Source organism: Nipponia nippon, unplaced genomic scaffold (genome assembly GCF_047370975.1).
Source record: "Nipponia nippon isolate SJK-2023a ecotype South Korea unplaced genomic scaffold, ASM4737097v1 scaffold_18, whole genome shotgun sequence".
Lineage (NCBI taxonomy): Eukaryota > Metazoa > Chordata > Aves > Pelecaniformes > Threskiornithidae > Nipponia > Nipponia nippon.
In genome coordinates, this window is record NW_028262334.1 from 4,790,141 (window position 1) to 4,816,739 (window position 26,599).

The 26,599-nt window shown below is 51.8% G+C and overlaps 1 protein-coding gene across 2 annotated transcripts; it reads right to left on the bottom strand.

Annotated features, from left to right (window-relative positions):
- Positions 1-4,446: 4,446 nt before the first annotated feature.
- On the bottom strand, positions 4,447-26,557 carry SCARB1 (scavenger receptor class B member 1). 2 transcript variants are annotated; one of them, XM_087754793.1, is made up of 13 exons: positions 26,318-26,557; positions 22,399-22,556; positions 20,568-20,709; positions 19,916-20,119; positions 19,511-19,606; positions 18,799-18,911; positions 16,752-16,918; positions 15,957-16,075; positions 14,219-14,292; positions 13,240-13,291; positions 12,627-12,773; positions 10,143-10,268; positions 6,437-6,574 (listed from the first exon to the last, which is right to left on the bottom strand). In XM_087754793.1, exons 1-12 carry the CDS (start codon positions 26,435-26,437, stop codon positions 10,143-10,145), a joined length of 1,518 nt encoding a protein of 505 aa, XP_087610919.1. In that variant the 5' UTR covers positions 26,438-26,557; the 3' UTR covers positions 6,437-6,574. The 2 variants fall into 2 exon arrangements, with proteins under 2 accessions (XP_087610920.1, XP_087610919.1); XM_087754794.1 differs by lacking the exon at positions 10,143-10,268 and having other exon boundaries at positions 4,447-6,574.
- Positions 26,558-26,599: the final 42 nt, after the last annotated feature.

Sequence of the window (26,599 nt, forward strand, 5' to 3'; positions counted from 1 at the left end):
GAGGGTAATTCCTTGAAATGCTGTCTTTGGGATGGAATCTGCAGTTGCTGGAAATTCCTTCCCTGGAAGGTCAGTTGCAAAGCTCAGCTCCCTCCCCACCATGGCTGCCAGGCCTCTGCAATGCCCCGTGCTCGGCACCACGTGCCGCAGGGCACCGCGACCCACAGCCCCACTGTTTGCGGGCACAAGGTGAAGCCTCCCGTCTGTGGCACCAGTGGCTCAGCGGGTAATTTCCTACAAGAATGGATCCAGAAACCAGTTCAAGTGGAAAAGGCAGAATGCAGCTGGGTCATGTAGGGAGGTGGGATTTTTAACAGAGCAGTGCAGCCACAAGCAATATTATGAAGCCCAGAAATTCAGCTGGATACCCGCAGAAACGGTGCTCGGCAGCAGCATCTACAGTCACAAGGGTAGAGAGCAGAGATGGGAAGGATCACCAGTCTGGGAACCAGGCCAGCAGCGCCCAGCATGGTAATTGCCTGCTGAGGATTGCCTCTACCTGACAACAACCATGGGGGGCTGGCAAAACCCCCGTTCAGTGTCAGCTGCTGAGGACGGTCCCGGGCCCTGCAGGACCCATTGAAGCAGCCAGAGCAGGAACAGGGCCAGGCACAGCTCTGCAGACGCTGCACGCATCCAAAGCGGCAGCCTGTGCCATCAGCATCAAATCTGAAGCCAGCTCGCATCTGGGAAAATCATGAACTTACAAAAGGGGAAAATAATAAACTTTTTTTTTAAAAAAAGCCCTCTAAAATAGCATTGTGTGCCTGTGTCCTAACCCCCAGGAGCCATGGGTTGAGAGATCAAACCTTGTTCCTCAAGGGACTGATACTACCATTTGGTATCAATTTTCCATCTGACTGCTCCTTTTTAGGAATTGTTTCTCTTGCTCCAGAAAACAAGCGCTCCCAGGGAGCCACCGAGCGCAGGGAGCCCTGGCTTCACGCCGGCTGCACATCACCACTCCAAGCCCCGCGGCCCAGGATTGCAGCAGGACCTCCCCACCGGGCACTGCCCCGCATGGATGCACACGGCAATGGGAATGGGAAACAGGGACTTGATATGGGGCCATGGTCTGGTTCGCCCCAACAGAGCCGGGGTTTGGCATGTGAACCGCCATGGGAAGGTGATGGCAGGGTGACTCAGGGAGCCCCGTGCCCACAGCAGCAAGGATGGAGCACCCCAAAGAGAGCACCCCCGATGCTCTGTGCGATGGGCTGAGGCTGCGGCTCTCACTGCCAGGGCACAGCGGCACCTCGGTAAAAGGAACTGCTCAAAGCAGAGAGTACGTTATGGTTTTTTCCTTCCCTTTTTGAGGGGCAGGAGAATTTCTGACAGCTTTGGGTGGAGGAGCTCATGCACGCACAGGCTTTTTCCCAGAAATAGTCCAGCCCTGACTCCAGTGACTAGCAAGGCGATAAAATTAAGCTCCTGTGTCCTCATGAGCAGGAGGTAGAAGGACATTTAGTCACACTCTTTAAATGAGGCATTGAACACCATAAAGTTTAATGCTGACATCCAACACACGCTTGGGAGCAGAGACTTCACTGCCAAAGCCCAGCAGCCCTTATTTGCTTTCTGCAACAGTAACACATGCAACACAGGTCTCAATACGCGTGGAGGGTGCACCCATGGCACAGCCCACGCTGGGAGCGATGCCCGGCACTGCCCCTCCACCGTGCTGCGAGGGAAGGGATGCGGGCAGAGATCTCTGCAGCGCGGGGCACCTCTCCGGCGGGCTGGGTGGCAGCCAAGGCGGCAGACGGCTGCGCAGAGCGCTGTGCTGGCCAAGCACAGAGGGCAGCTGAGGGCCAGGGCTGCTGGGCACCGCTTGCGCCAGCACTGCAGCACGGAGCGGAAAAACACTTTCTGCTCAGTGTCAGACTGAGAAAGGGCTTAAAACAGGGCAGATCCCCATGCACACCCTAGAGATGGGGGTCCAGGCTGAACCCCCAGCTCGCGTGCAGGAGGGGTGCTGGTTTAAGCTGCATGCACTCGGTCAGGACCCGAGTCCTGCGCCACGATGTGACACAGCAGAGATCCCTGCCAGAGACAGGATTAAACCTAACCAGCATGGGAGCACAGGCAAACCCCGCAGTGCCCAGGCACAGGCAAGCCATGCCAGCTCTCCTCCAAAATCACAGGAGCTTGTTATCCTCCCTCCAGCTATTTCCTCCCAGACAGAGAGGTTCATTGTGGCCAAAATGCAAGAGAAACCAGGTGCCACAATTCACTTAATCTCTTCCCGGCACCTCTTGGCTGGACTTTGGGCCCTGCAGTCCCACACTGCGGCCTCGCACAGGCAGTGTGCACATAAAGCTTGGTCCCCTATAGCTGCCAGGGAGAGAAACACTTCCCCATCAAACATCATGATGCCAGCCCTATAACTGCAACGGCATCAGCTACACATTGCTTTTTTTTGCACGTTTTGAGTTCTTTAAGCAGTAAGAGCCACAGCTCTGTCCCAGGAGACGCGCCAGCCCACAACCTCCGCAGCAGCAGCCTCACTCACCACCCTGCATTGCTGGAGGATTTTGTCACTGCTGTAAGAGCCTTACACACAGGCGACCAGATCCATGGCTTGGGCATACTCAGGAGCAACTCTGGATGCAATGAGGAGCAGAACAGAACAGAGCAGAGCAGAGCAAAGACTTGCTGGGGCTCAAACCAGAGCTTCCTGTGCCTGCTGGGATTTTAACCCAGCACAACCAGTGATGGACACCTGGGAGCACTGGGGCGCAGGTGGAGGGGATAACACAGAGGCTGCTTCTGGTGCAGGAGGGCCTGAGCAGGGTCTGAGTCCCCTCCTCAGACAGCTGGGCTGTCTGTGCCTCAGGGAAGGTGGGACAGGGCTGGAGAAAGGGAACAGGAACAGCTCCTGTGCTGCATTTATACAGCATTTATAGAAGCACCCTACCCCCGGTGCAAATGAAAAGGGATGCATGATCCCTGGTCTGTCTTCCAGAGGAGCTGGTGGAAGCTCTGTCGCACAGTGGGGGAAAATAAAGTAGACAGCAAGCCCTGAAAGTCCCCCCATCTCCTCTGATTCGCCCCACCTGCGCTGCTGCCCAGACCAAAAGCAACTGCTCACAGCTGGAGATGCTCTCGGTGGCAAAGCACCTCCAGGGTGGAGATGACCCGTTCATCTCCCATGGCCACGCCAGGCTGGGTGCAAGGAAGCTCCCAAAGCTCTGCACAGTAAGATGAGATTGTTGTGATCGTGTAGTGGTTGAGTCCCCATCCCTGGAGGTATTTAAAAGAAGGGTAGACGTGGTGCTTGAGGACATGGTTTAGTGGTGGATTTGGCAGTGATAGGTTAACGGTTGGACTCGATGATCTTAAGGGTCTTTTCCAACCTTAACGATTCTATGATTCTACAATTACTGAACTTGTGGAGGCTCATTAAAATCCTTGGGAGAATGGAAAAGGCTTTCACCTGGCTTGGAGCAGGGGAGGGAGAGAAGGTGCTGTGCCTCTCTGCAGGGAGGGAGTGCATTGCAGCAGGGTGCTGGCTGCGCCTTGGCTGTGCCAGCCCTGAACACTGTGTACGAAGGCAAAGGGAATTGGGAAGGGAGAACGAGTCAAGGCCAGGAAAGGACTTGGGGGTCATGAGAAGCATTTTAAAATGAATTGGAAACTTCACAAGCAGCCAACAAGGTGACTGAAGCACAGAACTATAATCGGAGTGCTCTCAGCCGATGAATAACCATATTGCAGCGTGGCCGACCAGCTGTGGCCGCAGCCGGCACCCGGGGAGGGGGGACGAGCGCCCAGGAGGGCAGGGGCCGCCGAGGATGGAAAATGGCTTAATAGCCCGCTGGGGCTCCCGCGTCCCTCCAAGCTGCCAGCCCGCCAGGACCCGGGGCTCCCCGGCCCCGCCTCGGTTTCCCCGTCTTCACGGGGGAGGGCGGAGCGGGGTTTGCAAAGCGCCCCGAGGTTAACGCATGGATTATGTCTGCGCGGGCGCCTCGTTTACAGGCGACGGACCCCCGCTCCGGCTGTAAGGAGGGCCCGGCCCCGGCCGGCTCCGGCTGTAAGGAGGGCCCGGCCCCGGCAGGGCACGGCCGCGCTCAGTCCGCCCCAGAGCCGCCGCGCTGCGTGGGAGCTGCAGGGCTGCCCCGCGGCCCCTCGCCCCGGCTTCGGCGGCTTCAGGGGCCGCCGGGGGAAGTGACCCGGGGCCCGCCCGAGGCCCTCCTTCCCTCCCTCCCCCGGCCCGGGGCCCTCCTTCCCTCCCTCCCCCGGTCCGGGGCCCGGCGCGTCCGCGGCACCACAGCGCCCCCCGGCGGCCGCGCCGCAGCGCCCCGGCCCCGCCGAGCCCTCCCCCCCCCCCCCCAAGACAAAGCCGAACCGCAACAGGCAGGTCTGTACTAAAAACAAGAGCTCTTGCAACACATTTTTCTGCAAAGACCAAAAAAAAAAAAAAAAAAAAAAAGCTTGCACTAGGACCAGTATTCCAGTATTTTATTTGTTTTCACCTTTTATTTGTTTTCAACAGCAATTAGCACCAGTACATCATTAAAGCTTCAAGCAGGTGAGCCCAAGGGTAGTTATCTTTGATCTACCGTTAGCTTTGCCAAACGCTGAGTCTTATTCGTGTGAGTTGATGGGTCGAGCATCCTACAGTGCCTTGCCTGAGATGGTGCCTCTGCCCTGTTCCCATGTCAGCCGCCGCTTGCTGAGGCTGTAGGTTGTGAGCTACTGTTTGCAGGTGGGTAATTCTGGATTCGAGGCCAGAGGGAAATCACAGCTGTAGTTTAAGCAACAGCCTCAGTGAGGACTAATGCCACAGAAATAATCCAGCAGTACTGGCCGCAGGAAAGGACTTGGCTAGTCCCATCCTGCCTGCGAGACACACTTTGGGCATCTAGGCAAGTTCAATCTATGGACCAAGTTCTGGGTAGCTGCTGCTCTCCCCTTTGGCGACCTGGGCTATATCACAACTGTTTCCATGATAAGACAGCCTAAGCCCAGCTGCAGGACTGGGGACGTGGCCATTCAGGAATGCACCAGCATAGGAACTGCTGGTTTTAGCTCATCCTGCCTAGTAAGAGGGACGGATACGTAAGAGGAAAAGTATTGCTTGCCCCACTAGAGGGTCACAGGGCTGCCCTAGCCAACTGCAATGGTATCCATGCCACCCGCAGTGCAACAAGTCCTCTGGTCCAAGAGAAACCAGAGACCCTCCACACTCTGTTTTGTCCTTGCCAGAGGCACCAGCACAGGCCCTTCTGGCTTTCCTAAGGGCTACCCTGATTCCTGGTTGGAAGCAGGGAAGGCAGGTGTGGTAGACAACTACTGATCTGTAGTTAGCCAAGAATATCCCTGGGCTTTGGGCTTCCTTCCCATTAAAGAGTGACCTCAGCCCACCCACCCCGCAGTTAACATCCAGGCCCAGATCTCCCAAGACCTCATTTCAGAAATCTGCAATAGTTTCATCAAATCTTAGTAAGGCCATCGTTATTTTCACGATTGCACATAGCTTCCTCCATCTCAAAAGCACAAATATCTTCATTAATGCTCAAGGAGAGGGTCAAGGTTCTGCTTGCTCCCTTCCCACGTACAGGCAGCACGGGCAGAGCGATGCGATGGCCTCCAGTACCGACAGCGCATGGCCAGAAGAGCTGACCCTGGACGGCCGAGCAGGCAGCAGGGACAACTGTCTGTCAGTACCTGAGTGACAGGTCAGATGTACCACCGAGTTTTTTGGCAAGGCTCATCTCATGCAGTCACCTAAAGCAAGGAGAGGCTAAGTAAAAGGGCTCTGGACTGGAATCACTGGAGCACAAGGTCATGGCACAGAATTGGGGCTTTAAAAGTCACCACCGTACTCTCCAACACATACATGCAAAGGCGGGAGCAATCCGGGGCAGGCTCCAGGCACCCTGGGAAGCCTTTCGGAGAGACATCATTGAAGTGACAGCACCCAGAACTGATTTGCGGTGTAGTCCAGTCACATCAAGTGGCAATAAAACCGTAAGTGGCTTCAGGACAGCAAGCCCCATTTGCCTGAGATGACCACTGTCTTTTAAAAAGATCACTAAATCCCATCAATGCTACATATACAAACTTCATTCATTTTAAAGGCTCCTATCCAAGTGCCTTTTATTCCAAGCCACACGCAGTTTTAAATTGCAGAATAACTTCTGGGAGCAGCCAGTGACCATCTTCATTCCCACTGACCCACGAAGAGAGAGTGGCTGTGGCAAACACCAGCCAAGGGGACGAGGCTTCTTGATCGCTGTGTTTTGGATGTCTGGATGGAGGAGGGCTCCTGTGACCCAGTGTGGGAGTGCTGGTGCAGCAGTACTGTCCTATGGCTTTGCCGTGGTGTGCAGGGTCTCTGCTGAGTCGCCCAGGACGACTTCACCTTCCAGAGACCTCTGGGGATCCAAAGCAGGTCTTGCCCCCAGCATGGACGTGTCCCAGTGGGAAACGTGCTGGGGCCGGCGGCTCAGGCTTCAGCATCATCCTGGCTCAGCATGCCGGCATCATGTAGGAGCGGTGTCGTTTCGGAGGAGGGGGATGGTTTGCTCTGCGTGGTGGGATGGTGCCGGCTCTTCTCGGCAGTGGTTCTCTGAAGAGGAGAGGACAGCGGTTACAGCCACGCACTGTACGGTGGTGGCACTGTGGTCAGACCTTTGTTGTGGTTTAACCCCAGCCACCAACTAAGCACCACGCAGCCGCTCGCTCACCCTCCCCATCCCGGTGGGATGGGGGAGAGAATCGCAGGGGCAAAAGTAAGAAAACTCGTGGGTTGAGAAAAGGAAAACAACAACAGAGAGAGGAACAAAACCCAGGAAAAACAAGCAATGCAACCGCTCACCATCCACCGACCCAACACCAAGCCCGTCCCCGAGCAGCGATCAATGCCCCCCGGCCACCTCCCCCAGTTTCTATACTGGACATGACACCATACGGTATGGAACAGCCCTTGGGCCAGTCTGGGCCAGCTGTCCTGGCTGTGCCCCCTCCCAGCTTCTTGTGCACCGGGCAGAGCATGGGAAGCTGAAAAGTCCTTGACTTAGTGTAAGCACTGCTTAGCGACAACTAAAACATCAGTGTGTTATCAACATTATTGTCATGCTAAATCCAAAACACAGCACTATACCAGCTACTACGAAGAAAATTAACTCTATCCCAGCCGAAACCAGGACACCTTACAGTGTGTGGGTGTCACCACATCCCCACTTGGGACACATGTGCCCCAAACCTCTAGGACTTTCATGTGGCCAAAAACCCTTTTCTGAAGACTTCTTAAATTGAGGATTTTTCCATCTCCTCCCCTAACAAAATGAAGTTATTTCCATTCCTGCCCACTGACACTTGTAACACTCCCCACTGCCCAGCCTGAAGAGCTGTGTCTCCAAGTGGCAGAGCTACGGGTCAAAGTCAGCATGCCACACAGCATCAGAGAAGATGAAAGGGAGATGCACCGGGTCTTCTCAGGGACACAACAGCTTAAAGACCCCTAGACCCTAGCTGCAGTAGAGACACAGACAGCACCCATCCCTAGCATAATGTTAAGTGCAGCCTCTGGGGAAGCTGAAGGATGGAAGCTGGTGCCTTCTGGCACCAAGAGGAAGGCTCCTGCTCCACCTAAAGGCTTACAACTACAAAATAGGTTCACTACCTGCAAAGTTGAAGAGGAACCAGATATGCTTTCAAGCAGACCATGCGGGCCCCCTGACCCTAAATCATGCAAGACCCCCAGGAGGAAGCAGCAAGTGACAGTAGTGGGTCACTCCCTGCTGCTGGGGACAGAGGCACCCATCTGCCCACCTGACAGGTCATCTAGAGACATTTGCTGCTTGCTGGGGACCTGGATTCAGGGTGTTGTGGAGGGACTGCGAGGCTTATCCAACCCTTTGACTATTACCCACTGCTGCTTCGGTGTGGGCGCCAATGATACCACCAGGGCCACCTGGAAAGTATCAAAAGTGACTACAGAGCTCAGGTGGGGAGGGATAGTCAGGGCAAAAAAGCTGGTTGATATTCAAGGATCACCTCCTCCAAGCTCAAGAGTGGTTCATCCCAACAAGCATCCCAAGTCAGGCAAAAATGCCAGCAGGCCAGCATGGACGATCAAGGAGCTCTTGGCCAAACTCAAACACAAAAAGGAAGCCTACAGAAGGTGGAAGCAGGGACAGGTAACCTGGCAGGAATACAGAGGCCTTCTCCCAGCATGCAGGGATGAAGTTAGAAAAGCCAGAGCCCAACTGGAATTGAATCTGGCCAGGGATGTCAGAGACAAGAAGAATGGTTTCTACAAGTACACAGGTGATGAAAGGAAGACTAGAGGACACGTGGACCTGTTGCTGAATGAGGCAGGGGATCCCAGAGACCAGGGGAAAGTCTGGAGCAAGGGAGACGTACCCTTGGTGGAAAAGGATGAGGTCAGAGAATACTAGACATACATGAATCCATGAACCCTGATGGGATGCACCCACGAGTGCTAAGGGAGCTGGTTAGTATCACTGCAAAGCCACTGCCCATAATCTTTGAATGATCCTGGCAACTGGGAAAGGTGCCCAAAGAAGAAAGCAAGTGCACTCCTATCTTGAAGAAGTTAAAGAAGGAACACCCAGGGAACTACAGGCCAGTCGGCCTCCCTTCAATCCTTGGGAAGGTGCTGGAGCAGCTAATCCTAGGAACCATTTCTAGGCACATGAAGGACAACAAAGTCACCAGGAATAGTCAGCATGGCTTCATCGAGGGGAAATCATGCTTGACCAACCTGATAAACTTCTATGACGAAATGAATGGCTTGGTAGATGACAGGAGAGCAGTGGATATTGTCTACCTGGACTTCAGTAAGGCTTTCAACACTGTCTCCCATAAGACCCTCATAGAGAAGCTATGAAGTATGGGCTGGATGAGCAGACAGTGAGGTGGACTGAAAACCGCCTGAACAGCCAGGCCCCACAGTGTCACGAGAAGTGGCATAAAGTCTAGTTAGAGGCCAGTAACTAGCAGTGTGCACCAGCGGTCAATACTGGGTCCAATCCTGTTTAACATCTTTATTAATGATCTGCAGGTTTGCTGATGATACAAAAGCAGGAGGAGTGGCCGATACATCAGAGGGTAATGCTGCCCTCCAGAGTGACCTCAACAGGCTGGAGAAATGAGCTGGCAGGAATCTCACGAGGTTCAACAAGAGGATGTACAAAGTCTTGCACCTGGGGAAGAACAACCCCATGCACCAATACATGCTAAGGGTCACCCTTAAGCAGCTTTGCAGAAAAGTCCACCAAGACCCTTAGGTCCACTAAGTTGAGCATAAGCAAGCAACGTGCCCATGTAGCAAAGGCAGCTAACAGTATCCTGGGCTGCATTAGGAGTGTTGCCAGCAGGTTGTGGGAGGTAATCCTTCCCCTCTACTCATCACTGGTAAGGCCACACATGGAATACTGTGTCCAGTTCTGGGCTTCCCAGGACAAGGGAGATGGAACTACTGGAAAGAGTCCAGCAAAGGGCCACTAAAATGATTAAGGGCCTGGAGCATCTTGTATGTGAGCTGACAGTAAGAGAGATCTGGACATGGTCCTGGGCCACCAGCTATAGGTGACCCTGCTTGAGCAGGGAGGGGGATGGACTAGATGACCTCCAGAGTCCCTTCCAACCTCAATGATCAGTGATTTTTGTGATCCTGTAATACAAATACAGATATTTTCTACAACAGGAATTCCCTCTTGAAAGCCTCTCCATCGAGGCTCCCTGCATGCAGGAGGGGAGTGACACCCAGCAGTTGACTACCTCTGTTACCTGCCATGAGTTTTTACCCATTTAAAAAAAACTTACCTCTGGATCTCAAACACTTGGGGGGGGTGGGAGGAAGGTAAGAAAAGTGTTTCCTCACACCAGTCCCACTTTTCACCCTGATCCCTGCTGATATTATTAGGGCTGCAGATCAGGTACACCAGGAGAAACAATAAGAGCATGTGCTTGCAGCCTGGTTAAGTGTGAGTATTAAGACATCTATATTGCCCTGAATAAAGCCATGAGATAACATCATCACATCAAAGCTTGCCAAGAGGGTACGTCTGGTAGATGTGGACAGTGAACAGTTCCATTTGATTGGTTTTAAGCAAAGCTTAATCAAATCAGGATGAGAGAAAAGTGTGTTACCTTGACTGGGTACCCACCTACAGTCTGGCTTCCTGCAACACCGTCCCCTTAACCGGAGGCAGCTTTTTGGCAGAGATAGCCTGGTTGGCCTTATTACTGTCTGAGTTCTTTTTATTGCTACTCAAAAATAAAGAGCATTTTTCCTAGAAGACAACCAGGCTGGTTTATGGTACACTTGGACATGAATTCCACAAGGGTTCCAATTTTAGGATTTTGAATCACTGTTTAACTAGAATCTAGTTATTAATGAAGATTTCAAAATTTAGGTTGAACTAAGCCCTAGTTAAGATTTTGGTCAGTGTCAAGCCAGTTTTAAAATGATCTGTTTGTGTTTTAAATGCATCGCCACACAGGCTTTAGGCCACATTAGCAGGAGAGCTACAATGCTGCATCTGGGCATGTTTTATGCCTCTACAGACTTACACTTTTTTTTTTTTTTTTTTTTTAGAACTGCAGGTCCAACAGATGTATTTCAAACTGGCTCCACTATACGCTAGACTAAGATTTAATTGTTTCACAGTACCTCATCTGGACGGGGTTTAGAGCACACTGCTCCCTCCAGAAGCCAGAGGCACACAAGATTGTCCATGAAGGAGTTGGGTTCGGGGAAACCTTCACACTGGCAGGCACCTGAAGGTGCAGACAATGCCCCCCCCTCCACCGCTCAGTGTCCCCTCTGACATCACCTCTGACTTCAAGAGGGAGGACTGTGCGTGATTAAGCAATCATTGCTAGATCAGCAACACTTCAATCAAATGAGGAACACACCTTGCAAATTGCTCTCTCTTGGTTTACAAGCTCTTATCTATTCATTAGGCAGCGACTTTCATGTGTTGTTGCACAGCTTCCTTAGATTTATAAGGTCATTGAGGCTTTTTAATCACTCTCCAGGTAGTCAGGCATTTCCTGCAGTTGATTTTTAGTTCTGGCACTTCATGACACTTTTGGCTGAGCACCCAAATACAGCTGGCTTACGCCTGGGTTTGGGATATGTCACAAGCAGATATTCAGTTGACTTGAGTGAATTTAAAATCCAGGTTTTCTTCCTGACCCTTTCTGGCATGGTTAAGGCTCTTTGATACCAGGAATTAAGACTCACACAAAGCAGGGTGAGAAAACGCCAGCCCAGGGCTGCATAAGGTCTTAGGAATAGCTGCCCAGCAAATACAGACATTTTTCAGATAGGCTGGTGGCATGCAGCAGAGTGAAGTCTGTTTGCCAGTGACTGCTTGCATTTGCTGAAGCAGGGAGGTTCAGCACACAAAGCCTGACCCTCTCGGGAGCACAGTAGGGGTTTAACGCTGAGCCCTCGGCCCTAGCATCGCTCCCACCCCGCAGGGAAACGCGTGGAGGAACAAGGGGATTTGGGATCATGCGTTGAAGTCAATTAAGCAGTTGTAGGCTTGGTTAAAATCCAATTACGTGACACTCTGAGAACCCTGGCGCTATTTAAAGTGGGTTTGCTTTCGTGTTTCAGTAAGGGCAGTTACAGGAGGTTGAGCAAAAAGCAGCCCCTTGCACACGCTCTCCCCTTCACCCGCCCTCAGCCTAAGCATTGCCTTTTTATCCCCACAAGTAGCCTCTTCACTTCTGTAGCTTTAGAGCCAGCTCAAGCTGTTTGACTGTAGTGCAAAACTAAAGCTTGCTTTGATATAGGTTAGGGAGCTAGGTCTCTGCTTCAAGAGCTAAAGCTTTTAAAGAGCTTAGTGCTATCAGATGAATGTTTTGGAGCCAGAGACACAGATCTCCATCAAGTGTTTTAGCTGTTTTATATTCTGTCCTTACAGCTCAGATCAGACTCGTGTGCCAGCCAGGCACCCTCCCTGCCCGCCCCATCGTGGGCCAACTTCTACCCAGCTGCCAGCTCCCTGCAGGCTTCGAAGGTCTTTGCTTCTCAGCAAGCCCAGATCCACAAAGGGCCTGAGGGTTTAACTTCGAGAGCTATTTGGAGTAGTTTGCAGGGAAATAGATGAGTTTTGGGGAAAGACAAGGTCCAGTCTGGGTTGAGAAGCAGCCACAGCGTCTGTGCCCCTTCCACAAGAACACAGCGACTCATTTGTGAGCAAGCTGCGCTCAAGTAGCTACATCCCCTCAAGAAGGCTCTGTTTGGATTAGAAAATTGTTGGGACCCTGTAGAGACGCGCAGACTTGTGCAGTGGCACAGACCTGCTGCTTTCCATGGAGGCTGGGTGGATGAGCTAGGCTTGCTCTTTCATTAGCTGGATGAGCTGAGAAATGCCTCCTCCTACAGGAACCCACTTCCATCGCTGTTGTGCACTGACATGGCCAGAAATGCTTTTATGTTTTCTATTTGCAGCCCAACTTCCAGATGGCCAAGGAAGTCCTGCTGCTATGTGCTAGCACCTGGCACCACTAGGACATGGGTCATGCCATCAGCCAATGTTTCCTCAGGCATGTTAGATTGTCAGCCCAATCTACATCATCTGATTAAGTCTGATTTGACTAACAGCCTTTCCCATTAGACATCTGCAAGTTCTTACCTGACTCATTGCCATGAGTACAGCTGCTGAGATAATGAGTGGGACACTCAGCCCAAGGAAGATATACTGCAGGTAGTCCAGCAGGGATGGGATCAGCACCAGGTTGGTGTAAAACTGGTTTAGGACTGAGCCTTCAATGGATCCGCTCTGCTCAGAATAAGCAAAGTTGTCAGTGGCATTTCCCTCTCATCCAGGGCTGAGATACCAGCTGCACAACTCCCCTCCCACCACAGATTAGGGAATTTATGCAAGATTCAGTCAGGCTAGAAGCTTTTATAAGTAGCTGGAGTCAGCTGGACATGCACACAGCTGGAGACTGCACTCCCTGCCCCACATTAGCATGGAGATGCTGGCAGCTCTGTTCTGGGCCCTATTTAACCCCACATCTAGGACAGAGCCAGAGGTTTACCAAGTATAGTGCAGGGTTTGTTCAGCTCAGAGGGATTAACAACATAGCCAAGTACTGCAAAACCTTCTGTTGGTGCTTAATTAGTCTGGCTGGCTTAAAGCTTTATTCAAAGTGGAGTTTCCCCAGCCCTGGGTGATGGGGAAGCAGTTTTCCCCCCTCCCGCAGAAGAGGCTCTGCAGAATCAGGTCAAGGAAGGCAGCTCACCTCTGCAAACCACAGCAGCGGCAGGACCACTGGCTTAATCTTCCCTGTTTGACTAGGGGCGGGGGTAAGGAGAAAAAAAAAAAAAGAGAAATACACACTTAGATTTCTGGTTGATCGGGCTACAACCAGTGTCAAAATTCTTCCTAAAGGGACAGGTCTGACAGACTGATAGTGGCCAGGAAACCAGTTAATGAGGTAGCAATTCCTGCTGCTTCAGTGAGCTGCTACCCCCTTGAGGGACCAGGTCCAACTTGGGCCTTTCATGCAAGAGCAGAGCTTACGCTTCCATTTGTGCTTAACTGCCTGACGACAGCAGTAAGTGCCATCCCAAATCTGGGCTCCACGGACATGAACTCAGTGAACTGGAAGGCTAAACTTCACACAGCTCAAAGACGTCTCAGTCACCTGCGTGGTACCAGAGGGTGGCGCAGGCAAGTTCACAGCATCAGGGCTGTCTGCTGGCACTAGAGCCGGTCAAAGCAGCCAGTGCACGCTCCCACCCTTGTGGGTATTTAACATCTGGCACCACACAACTGTTACAGAGCCCTTCCATTTGCTTTCATAGAGCTGAAGGTGTCTTTTTGGACACAGGCTTCAACTGTCAACCCTGTAGGCAGAGCGTGTTTTGCCTCTGTGTTGGATGTAACACCTTCTGCACAGCAGCACAGTGCAGGAGAACCGCTCCTGTGCCTCACCAGGAGACACAGTCCATTCATCAGCTGTCCGGTCAGGTGCAGGAATGCTGCAGGAGCCAAGCAAACAGGCAGCCACACACTGCATTGCTAAAGGATGGCAGTTTGAGGTCACTGGAAGAGCTGACATTTCACCACATGCGCCAGCTGGCTTCTGCCACTGTGACAACTGGTAATGTTAAGGCTACTTAATCTTTGGGGAGAGTAAACTCTGCAGTGACCCCAGTGTCAGCAGCTCTCCCTGCTTGAGAAAGGGAGATGGCCATTGCTAAAAGGTGACTACTTACGTTATACCAGACACCTGCTTTATGTACAGATTCAGCTGGAGCTTGATGGAGCAATTCATGGGGATGCCCGTCATCTGCATAGGAAGAGATGAACCTGCTCATCAGTACAACCAACATTTGTCTGGAGAACTCTGCAGAAGAGCAGCCCTTTGCTTTCCATCATAGCTGCTCTGGGTGCCACCTTCCAGAGTGATGGACTGGATCATCCAGAGATCCACTGCAGTCACCACACACAAGACCAGAAGCATGGCTGGGCTTTTCACCAAATCACAAGCATCGGTCAACCAGGCACTGGCCTCCAGGCTCTCGGGATGATTGCCCATGGAGGGACAGCACTGTCTCCATGGCAGTTTGCAGTCTGTCCCCTTCACTTGAATGCTCACCAGCCAGCAGGTATTGCACACAGCGGCATCCAGAAGGGAGCACCTCCCTTGGGGTGGCCTGAAGGCACAAAGCTAACCTGAACAGACATGGTTGCTACAGAAGGCAGCAGCACGCATTCAGCAGGCAGACAGCATGAACCAGGGAGATGTTATGTGACCCAGGGCTTGTGGGACTGAACCTAGACAAGTTCAAATTGCCAAGTAGTCTATGCAACCCATAAGTGACTCCCTAGGCAGGATGTTTTCATAGCAATTTCAGTGTTTTCTGAAGCCTGATGAGCCTCTTCTGTTGTTCATCCTACGAGCAGCAGGATGGAAGCGCATCAATGCAAGAGATTCACGCACACAGCAAAGGACAAAACATCTCTCATAACTAGGAACTAACAGCCACTGTCCAGCAACACCATGAAAAACACCACACTTCAAAGCTGGTCTTGTTGACACCCATTAAGGCATGAGTTTCTCATGACACTGCAGTTTTGCAACACATTAAGGGCAGAGAGTTTGTATTGGATTGTCCCCATTTATACTCAGTAGGCTGCAGCCTAGGTAAGAATATAGTGAATTGCACTGTTATCAGTAGATGTTTGATACTGTAATAAACTTAATTAGATTTCCATAACTGTGATAAGAAAAGCAGAGATAACCCAACACCTAGATAAAAAGCACAGCTTATCGTACCTCAAGAGGGAGGATTGGTTTCTTGCTTGAGGAAGCACCACTGGACATTTGGAAGATCTGACCACACGCAACACGGGCCATGGGTGGAAGATCCCAAAGTCCCCTCCCCATCAGCAGCGGGACAATGTTGGCTCAGGACACCCCAGCTCATCACCACCGGAGTGGTGACTTCACCCTTATGCTATAGGTATGCACAAAGCATAACACTGAAACACTCCAGTGCAGAAGCAGCCAGATAAGCAAGCTGAGAGAGTAGAAGAAGCCAGCCCAAAAATTATGGTGATAGCTTCAGCTACAGCATGGTCTTCAGACTTTGCCCATCGTGGCAGTATGTTTGTGGATTTGGGGCGTAACTGGACTGCTGGTAGATACACCTACTGGTGTCATAGACCTGAGTCAGTGGGAAGAACTTGATTGTGCTTATCAAAATAATTACAGTTATAATTAGTTCTGCAATTCTCTAGAAGCCAGGCTGATTATTCAATTAGTTTATGGCTTTGATATTTTTTATCTGCACATGTCCTTGCCAGTCTTTGCACTTTGGAACCTGCTCAAATCAGTGCCACAAGAGCAGAGCAAGGCCACCAGGCAGCCAGTGGCAAGGGTTCCCCACCCAGCCGCTAGCCCAGGCCAGACCCCCAGCACAAGGAGAGGACCCCCCCAGGCTCACTCACCGGGTGCACGTCGAGGAAGAGCGCGTGCTCATCCTTGCTGGGGTGGAGGCCTTCGACGGCGTCCACCAGGGATGGGTCAGCATTGTAGAAGTGAGGGTGGGAAAGGAACATTGGTGCATCTGGATGAGAACAAAGACACCTTAAGCTCATCCAAACCTATCCGAGGCTTTTTGCTGAGGTTTTTAAAAGCCATTGCAGCACTTATTGTGAACAGGCTTTTATACTTTTCTCCTCCCAACCAGAAAGCTCCTTCCCTTCCTTCCCTGTAGCTTATTCCATTGCTCTGGGAGGGTCAAGACCCAGTATTTAAGCCACCCTCTCCCCCCACACAATGCTGTGGTAACTTGCTGTACCCTGACATGGGTTAGGACAGGGTAGGGTTAGGTTAACTAAGTCCGAATTCTCACTCCCGCATGACCTGCACTCAGCATCCAAAGTTAACATTTAATTTAGCGGTTACGTGGCTTGCCTCCTCTTACCCTTGCTCCCCTGCCTGCTCCCTCCCCAGCCTGGAGGAGGCAACGCTCCCATCCTATCCTAGGGCACTCCCACAAATGCCAGGCTGTTGTAGGGCCATGGACCTAGTGGACTTTGGGCACAAAGATTTTCCCTCTTTCCCTCCTTGCCAAGATGCTTGCAGGAATGCAAGCAAGAACATCGTGCACACAGACCCCGGCAGTACCTTTCGGCACTCTCCAGATAGCAGAGCCAATTTGCCGGACAAACAAGCTTGTATCACATCCCTACAGTTTAATAATGGTACAGCAGGGAGAGCCTGGGGAGGAAAGGACTTACTTAGCCTACAGGCACTGACGTTCTGGATGCCAGACTGCATGCAAGGGCAGAAGCCTTCGTTGGGCGGATAGTCCGTGCCATTGGCAAAGAGAGTTTTTGGTGCCACGAAGCGGTAAGTGGGCACACCTTTGAACTTCCCGGACTGCTCGTACACCAGTGTCATGGATCTGGAAGGGTTTCGGTTGAGAAGGATCAGGATTAGCCAACAGGTTCCTAGCCCCGAACCAGGCTCTTATCTTCGCTGGATAAGATGCAGTTGCAATGTAACTTAGACTTTGAGATCAAGATAAACACTCAGAGCAGTGCTTTGGATGTGGAATGAGTATTTAAGCCATTTGCTCTCCCTGTTCTAAGCACAGATAAAGGCCTGGTCAGGACTAGTTACGGAGAGAAACCACAGGCTTAAGTCTGTTTGCGGTATCCAGATGAGATTTGTTTAAAGGCATCCCCAGGGCTGCTCTCCAAGAGATAGTACCCTCTTTGTGCAAGCCTTGGCTCTGAGGCAGAAGTGCTCTTTCGCAGCACAACTCCAGCATATAGGCTGTCAGGGGAGTAGAAAATTTTACTACATTATGCAGCAAGATTTTTTTCCTTGATGCAACAGGCTATATTCTGCGGCATTATTGTTACCAGCTGGCCAGGATAGATACAAGTTTCCAGGAGGGAAGTTTGCTCCCTTCACACTCAAGTGAGGTTTGCAGGGATGCAGACAGCCTGGGCAGGCCAAGGGGATGCTTGTTCCTACAGCTGCCTTGTGACACCAAGACCAAGGATGGGGGATTCAGGGCATGTTCAGCAATTACATGCATGCCTCTTGGCTGTGCTCACCTTCCAGCAAGGAGGCAGAGGCTGCTGCAGCACATCAGCAAGATAAAGCCTTGCCTACCTTGCGGGGACGTCCACGTAGTTGCATCTTGGCATCAACTGCACCTAATGTGCAAACAGCATAGGAGATGAGCCCTGCATGCCCTGCAGCAAGGCAGATACGCTCTTAGTCTATCAACTGATGTTTGTGACTCCTTGCTAGCCATCCAGGCTAGCAGAGAGGCTGAGATAAAGATTTGGGGAGAAGAGACAGCACCGCCTGGTGAAGAGGTAGAGCCACATCCTCCACAGCACTGTTCTGCAGGAACCTCCTGTGCTAGCAAGAAACCAAGCCTGGTTTCCTCTGCTTCACTTCATGCCTTGCCTGGAAACATGCTCTGTTCCCTGGAAGACTTCTGTAGTTTTACAGAAACTACACAGAAACTGTGTATTTAAACTTTGATTCCCAGCAAACTCCCTTGTAAGTCCTTGGCTCTGGGTCACTTCGATATTTGCTGATGTCCCTTATGTAGAGGAATTCCTGCACTAATACTCAGCTCAGCTGACTTTGCTCGTTCTGCTGAAGAGGTCATTGCTCTCTATTCAGCATGAGCACTTGCTTGTTTTGCAGCACTATCTACAAAGTGCTGAATCAACATTATCTTCCCCAAGCTGGGGACAGGGTTTTGTGCCACCCCTGGCCTCCCCTCCTTCCAGCCTCAGGGAGTTTCCGCGCAGGCAGGCTCTGCAGGGTACTTTAACCCCTGCGTGATCGGTTAAGGTCAGGGTGCCTTATACAGGACAGACACGCACAGCAGTGCATGAAGCAGGCAGCAAAAAAACGGGAAGCAGCCTGGAAGTGGTGGCACAAGCCCCCACACCACCACTTCTGCAAGCATTTAGTCAGCTGAAATGGTTCTGCAAATGGCTATAGCAGCGTTTCCTTACGACAACTCCTACTTCTCCCTCTCGCCTCCCACATCCTATCTAGACTGGTTATTCTCTACTGATTCAACATGGGCAAGTTAGACATCTCCAGTGACCTGGAAGGTATTTATGAACACACCACAAGATGCTGCTCATTAGACAACTACACTGTTTGCAAACTGAATTGCAGCTGAACTTTAACTGCAGAACTTAGTCCTGAGCCCTCTGCGTCACCGCACAGGTACACTGTGCACACAGGACAAACGTTGCATCTCCTGCCACCTGCACAGGGACAAGCTGGCAGCTGTGGCCTCACCTGCAGGCATCAGGGCTGTAGAACTCCAATGACGTTGGGGACATGAACGGAGGCCACATCTCCCCTGCAGTCCCGTTGATCATGTTGCACTCGCTGCTCCGCCAGTACTTCAGCTGCAGGACAGATGCAGAGAGAAGACCTCAGATCAACAACCTTGCTGGAGAGATGGCTTCCACCCCTGCATGGGACATCCACCGCTTTACACTGCTTCCATAGGAGCTTGAGATAGCAACGCTGAAGAGCTTCCAAGATCTTTCCCATTCAAACATCTGCCCAATTAATGGAAAAACAGGACAAGATACTCCTGTCCCAAGTGCTCCTGCAGTGGTTGATCTGTAGATTCAGTTGACTTTAGGTAGGAATGGAATTCCACAAGGGAAGAATAAGCACCCCTTTAACAAGGACATTGAAATAACGCCTCAAACACAGGAGCCTGGGACTTCAACCATTAGAAGCAAGCAGCGCCATCAGCATTGCAAGGGAGTCCAAGTGACACTGACGATGAGCTGAACTTAATGCTTCATAACAAGCCTCTTGTCATAGGGCTGCCTTCTGGCAATTTGATAGAACAGAAGCTGCAGCATTTGAAGTCCCACAGAAACTTGCCTTCAAACCTACAACCCAGAGATACAACAGCACTGAGAGCTTTCAGTTTATCTCACTTTAGATCAGGCATTGACCCCATATTAGAGGTTTGCTGCCTGACACTTACCTCCTTTAGTCCATTCCATGAATCCACCATGTGAACTCTACTGATGTTCTTCATGCCCGTGTTCACTGTGAACAGTCCTGAACTGGAGCTGTTAAGCTGCAGAGAGAAGAAACTAACTTTTAATCCATTATACACAGCAAGACTGCAATGTGTTAATGACTTTGTATACTTTTGTCAGCTCTAGGGGTGCTTCACACTGGAAGCTACTGAACTTTTACCTATTTCAGAGTCCAGCAACAGCTTCCAACATGTGTTCCTGCTTGAGGGGAGAATTAAGGCAGCCTTACACAACCACCACCAGCTACATATGGGTGCTCCAAACAGTTTGAGGGGGATAGCCCAGACACTCAATCCCAAGACCAATATTGCTGTGGTTTTAGTGTTCCCAAGCAACAGTTTACTTACATCTATAAATAAGCCAAATTTCCCCTGGAAAGGGATCAGGCCAGGAACAAGCGCGTTTATTGCATCTATAAGAGGGTCGTCATACCCCCACAAGATCTCCCCCACTGTTCGGTTCATGAATGCCTCCTGTTTCAGGCCAGCCAGGGCTCCACTCAGTAAAAGCTTCACAAAGCTTGGCAGTTTTTCCATCATTACAGCCGCTCCCTGGGAAAGAAAACAAACCTCTGAGATGAGAGCCCCATCTTTACCGAAGAGGAAGCAATGCATCTTCAGTGCTTAGCAAGGTCCCTCCACTGCACCAATCTACAGCCCTAGAGAAATCTTTTGGGCAAACTGAGGTTCACCATTTATCCCCAGTTTGGGAAGAAAGCAGTTGAGGGCTTACAGGCTTCATTTCCCCAGAGGACACTCAGACAAGGTTGCAGACTTGAGCCCAGCCGCTTTGCCAGCCCCTCTGTACTTTGGAAGGGTAACAGCCCAACAGGACAACCAACACCCGGAAAGCAGAAAACTGCATTTTATAAGCTTAAATCACCTCATGGCTTGATTAGCCTTAAGGCCTACAAGAAAGTAAGCTTTGGGTCAGCACTGGACATCATCGCCCTCCCCACAAGCTCAGAAGTTGGTACCCATCCAGGGAGTAAGTTCTTACCATCATCAAAATGTTTGGCACAACAATGTACTCTTCTTCGCTGCCGTTGGACAGTTCGGGCTGAAAGAAGAGCTTCCGATACCCCAGGAAGGAGACTGTGTCATTGTCATGGAATGTGATATTTGTTTTATACCTGAACTCTCTGCAAAGAGATGGGAGAGACCATGGGAACCTTCCCACACACAGTGTCCCTGCAAGGCATGTGGAGCAAGGATGGGCTGCACAGGCCCAGGCTTGCTTCTGAAGAGCAAGAACCCCAGCAAGAAGCCATGGGACAGCAGGGGAGGCAGCATGCCAGGGAACAGGCAGTGTCAACCTCACACCCCGACCAGGACTAGGGTCTAGCAGGAGGAGATGGCAGCCTGGGAGCGAGGCATCCCTGACAGATGGGATTCTGCAGCAACTTGCAGACACCAAGCATTTCTTCCCAGCTGATGAGAAGTCTGAGACAAAAGCATAAATCCCCTCTGTCACTCCACCTACAGCCATTGAAAAGCCCAGCCCTATCAGGAAGACACCCAGATAAGCAGATCTACACCAACCCACATGCCAAAACAAACGGCAAAACAGAAGAGGACCAAACAAGATGGTGCAAGCCTCACCAACAAGCCCACACTGATTTGCCCCAGAGCTCCCCAACAGTTCCCAGGGTCAGGGCAGCTCAGCCCTCCATGCAGCATCGTGGTTCTCCTGCTCCTCAGGGCTTCGGGCATGCCATCTCCTGCACACTGCCCAGCACCACTCTGCTCCGTACCACAGGGGCAATGCTCCACAGCAGCATGAAGTTGTCCCCAGCATCGCAAGCCTGTTACAGCTCCTGAGAAAGCTGAAGCTCAAACCAGCAGCAAAAACAAAGTCCTTTCTTGTGGAGCCTCTGTTTTATGGCCCACATTAGGGAAGGGCACCAATCTTGCTCAGCAGGAACACAAGGACACTAATAAGCTTTACCGCTTTGTTTATTCTTATTTATGGTAAGTGAAGCCTTTTTGCCAAGCCAAGTGACTGATGCAATCAGAACACACAGAATCCACATGGTCTTATGGCGTGACCTGGCAAGCGCAGGGGAAACAAGGGCATACACATACTGCCAGGTTTCCTCCTAACGCTACTCAAACAGCTTTGGATTAAACCAGTAATCTTCCCACATGAGCTTGCTTAGGCTGCTGACCTAACTTTGTCTACATGTGTAGGCACTAATGTGTTGAATATTGCTATTTACAGGTAAGTTCACACACTCAACATCAACCATCACTTCACGCTTCAGGTCCAGAGAAGCATCTGGGGCTTCAACCACCATCCTCAGCCATGGTCAATAGACCCAGCCCTGCCATAGGTGGGCCTGAGCAAGTTTTAGTGCTCCACACTGGTTCTCATCACCAGAGCATTCATGTTAGGCAGATTCTGGGTCTCATGTTAGATAAGAGGTATTATCCAATCCATGAAGTTTGATATTGAGGTGACTCCAGCTCTAGAGCTGGACTCTTAAACGCGCAGTGAAGATGAAACAAGTCCACTCTGAAGATGAGGGTTGCCACCCAGCACCACACCACCACCCCTCATGCTTATGTTTGGACCATATCAGCGCAGGTCTGGCTTCCCAGCAGGTCCCAGCACAGGACTGAGCTCCACAACTCAGAGAAGCACAGACCAGCCTTACCGCCCCAGCAGCCAGAGGTCCTACTTGTGGCTTTAGCAAGATCAAAGCAATTAGAGCACATTTGGGTCGCTTTAAAATCCTGTGCCACTGGACTCACACCAAGTGTGCTAATGCCATGCCTCCCGCCAGAGGAGTCAGCCAGAAGCAGTACCTGGACCACAAGCAGTACCTGACCTGTAAACGTAGGGTCCACGCTGGTTCAGCACTGGCTTCTGTCCCTGGAGGACCTCCTTGGGGTTCAGCACTTCAAAGAAGTGCACTGACATGTAGAAAGGAACGGGAATGTCTTTCCACATCCTGAAGGAGATGCTGCTGGGGTCAATCCTGACATTCTGCAAAAAAGGAGAGGGGAAAAAAAAAAAAAAAAAAAAAAGAGTAAGGAGACAACTCATCAGCGTCGTGGCTGCAGCTGAGCACATCCACCCTTGGCTCCATGTCAGACCCAGCCAAAGGAAGCCTGAACTGGAACTTCCAGCAGGGGCTCTCCAGAAGATCCAGGTGTGTTACACAGACTGAAACCAAGCCGCATCTAAATCGGGAACTATTATGTATGCAGAAGCATAAAGTTTTAACACAGGACATCTGTAGGCTTATTTATTCAGGCTCAACTTTCCAGATGCTACCCACAGGATTTTGGAGCTGTTCTGATGTGCTGCAAGCTTGCTCTGGGCTAGACAAGCCAGCACTGAATTATTCACAGCTCTGCATGTGTGACTTGCCAGAAGCAGGCAAGGGCTGTGAGAGGTAGCACACCCATCCGCACCACTGTTTGGGTACCAGCAGGGAGGGCCTGCTAAATTCCCCAAACGCACATAGGGAACCGGGATGGCAACCCAGCTGTGTCCCGACAGCGCTGTGCAGGACACCTTTGCCTCCTCTCAGCTGCCATCCTGCAGTGACTCATAGTTGGTCATAAGGCAGGTGAAAGGCAATGCACAATTGTGGTTTCCATATCACCGTCCTGTTTGCTGGGAAACGCTTGCAGGAGCCCAGGTAAGCCCTCACCAGATACTCATCTCCACTCCCTCCCTGCCTCCCAGGGACTGCCTTATGGACAAGAGCCTGTTCCTTCTTAAGCAGCTATTTTGCATGTGTTCCACCACAATCTTTGCTTCCTCTGCAAGCACAGGCCCTTGCCATGGTTAGATAACCGAGCCAGCTTATGGAAGCGGGTCTGACTCACCAATTAGTGCAGGCAAGTAGGCATTATCCCGCTGCAGCTTGGCAGCCCCACAATGGCTTTCCTGTCCTGGAGCAGCTCGATCTGACTGCGCACGTATTTGATGCCACAGAGGGTTGAGAAGAAAAGCTGCCAGAGGCTTCCCTGCAATGCCCCACCTTTGCAAGCCCCTTGCTCAAGCCCAGATCCTCCAAGCCCTACACCTGAGCAGACATCTTCATCACATAGTGTAACCCACCTAGCAAACCATTCCCACCTCCACGTCAACACCCACCTGCTGCTGGCCGAGAGCCTCCATCCTGCCAGCCTCAAGGATTTCATGGCAAGGAAGCAGTTAGAGGACATGATTTTATCTAGCCTGCTTTCTAATCCCCGCTCCTGAGTGTCCAAGAGAGTCTGAATAGCAACATCTGCCTTCCTTTACTTGCTTAGTCTGTCTTGCACACCCTAGATCCCTTATTCCATATGCATTTATTTATATAATGTGTACACAGTCAGATGGAGCTGCATCCCAGCTCCCTGCTACCTTTCTCAGCCCTCTCCCATCTGGGCACAACAGCTCGAGGTATTCCAGAGATGCTGCTAAGCAAGATCTACTTAGATCTTAGGGCAGCCTTAGAATTAAGCCACTTGTAGGTCAAAACAAACATGGTCATATGTCTGAAATAAAAATAGGATATTCTTCACTTAGATGGGTTACAAAGTGTCACTGAGAGGTCTGACTCTTCCTGACCACACTGATCTCTGCTCCTGAGGAACTGAAAGGAACTGGTTACTGCTCATCTCCTCCAGACAGGACCGGAGGAGCAGCAGCTCCATTGACAGTGCCCAAAGCCTGCTTCTCCAGGAGGGGGGCTTCAGCCACCCTGCTCAGCAAAACCAAGAGCTGAGGTTTCTTCTACAGATTGAGAGGAGCAGTAACGTTGTGTGCAAGCACAACCTCAGTGTCAGACCTCATCCTCCACATCCTCTTCTCACCACCATCCTCATCACCCTGCTAAAACAGCAAGGACGATGCTGTCGGTCTTCTGCCAGCTTTCAGGTGGGACAGCACAAGAGCTGGAGAAGAAACAGTAAGTAGCAGATGGATGAGTCGATGCAGTCTCACCGTGGCAAAGCTCATATCTTAGGCAGGTCTGTGGCACTCCAGGTGCTCCCAGAAGAGCAACGTCCCTGGGTTTTACAGGGCCAATGCCACAGCCCTGGACAGCAGCCAATGCAGATTCGGTTTCTGCAAATGGGGCAGGAGCTGGGCTCCGAGTTCCCTGTTTCTACTGTGCATTCCCCTACAGACTTTACTCAAAGATATCCCCACAATTACAACCTTTTTTTGCAACTAAGTGCTTCTCCATCAGGATACACTGTCTTGCCCTTCCATGCAGGCCTTGGGAAGCCAGGACTGGCAAGCCAGCCTTCACCTGCCCAGCCCCTGCCAGCAGCCCTTCAAGTCCCAGCTCTTCCTCCTACCCACCACTCTGAAGACCAACCCAGGAGTTTCAGTAAGGCCCTGGATATTTCTCACCACCCTAGACATCAGCACTGTTATTTTTTTCTATTTCACATTAAGCCTCATAAGAAGTCAGGACCATTTGGGTCATGCTGAAGAAATGAAGACCAAGGGCTTGAGATGATGGGAGACCTGAGGAGAAACAAAGGTTGGTCTTTTCCTCATCTTCTGTTCTCACTGCAAGTTATTAAGAAATAGCTAATCAAGTAGAAGGAATCGGGATTGGCTAAAAAGAAGAGGGCAGAAAGGTTTTAGCACCAAAAATGTCGCTCCTGTTCTGCAGGGGCCATTCAGCCTTTTTTTTTTTTTTTTCTTTTTGCAGGTACCAGCTCTTGATGTCCATGAAACTGGACAAAGATTGACTCTTGCTGCTTAAGCCACAGGACTGCCTGGCTTTGCCTAGCAGCACTTCCAGAGGGTACATTTAAGCAGAAGGTTGGGTTTGGTGGACACTTTGCGGCACATGTAACTACAGCCATTGGCTATGGGGTGTTTATTCACCTTTTTCATTGTGTTCGCATTTCCAGGTGCTGACCTGCACAGGTGCAAGCTTGGAGAAATGCCCAAGGAGGTGGCACATGTCTTCTGGGCTGGGAGAAAAAGGTTTGGCTAAGCGCGAGAATGAGCCAATTGGTTTGTTACAGCAGGATAACTGCTGTCCCCACAGCTTAACCGTGGGGGATAAACACCCCTTTGGCCTCGGGACCTCTCTTGTGGTTAAGAGAGGTCTTCAGAGAGGCAGCCCTTTAGGTTTTCCAGTTGAGCAGGAGAAGACGACCTGGAGGTTGCTCCATACTCGAGGCTCCTTTGCAGCACTCCTGCGCACCGTCTGTCCCATTTCCACTTTGGAAAGCATCTCACCAGAGTACACCTGATAATTACAGCGTGGTAACCTGCACACCTATTTACAAAAGGAGGGCTGCAGGCAAAGGCAGGAGGGACAGGGGGAAAGGCTAGTGGTCGGGGCAATGCTCAGCCCAGCACCGTCCCTGCGGCCAACTCCAGCTACGCAAAAGGCCCTTGCTAATCAGGGATGAGAGCCCCGTCACCCTGGGCACATCTGCTGTAACCAAGGGTGGAATATCCCAAGCCTGGATTCACCCGCACCAAGATGGCGAGGCTGCTCAGAGCGACACTGAAGCAGAGACCCCTCGGTGCTGAGCCATCTCCCACTCCCCTGGATCAGGGCAGAGAGGGAAAACCTGCCCGTGCACCAGCCCCAGCTGCGCACCGACTCCAGCACCCCCCGCTCCGCACCACCCGCGCCCCCCGCACCTTGCACCGCCGCCGGGGCGCGCACCAGCCCCAGCCGCGCACCGGCTCCAGCCTCCCCGGCCCCTAAACACAAACACACACACACAGACAGACAGACAGACACCCCCAAGAACCCCCCGGCCCCGGCTGACCTTGATCACCTGCTCCTTGACGATGAGGGGCCCCGCCAGCAGCAGGCAGACCCCCAGGAGGGCGCAGACCGCCCCGGCCAGCGCCAGCCCCACCGACAGCCTGCGCCGAGCGGCGGCCATGGTGCAGCGCAGCAAAGCCGAGCGCAGCAGGCCCGTAGCCCCCACCGCCGCTTTATGCCCCCGCCGCCCGGCCCGGCCCGGCCCGGCGGAGCGAGCGGGGCGGAGCGGGGCCGGGGGCGGAGCGGGGCCGGGGCCGGGGGCGGAGCGGGGCCGGGGGCGGGG

What these genes read in the sequence shown, in the direction of transcription:
- SCARB1 (XM_087754793.1), bottom strand. Translation starts at nt 26,437, where the DNA reads ATGGCCGCCGCTCGGCGCAGGCTGTCGGTGGGGCTGGCGCTGGCCGGG. An exon ending in CGTCAGTGCCTGTAGGCTAA is followed by an intron (nt 16,076 to 16,751) that starts GTAAGTCCTTTC and finishes GTTCTCATCCAG; the next exon opens with ATGCACCAATGTTCCTTTCC. An exon ending in CGCTGCTGTGGTTTGCAGAG is followed by an intron (nt 12,774 to 13,239) that starts GTGAGCTGCCTT and finishes TATTCTGAGCAG; the next exon opens with AGCGGATCCATTGAAGGCTC.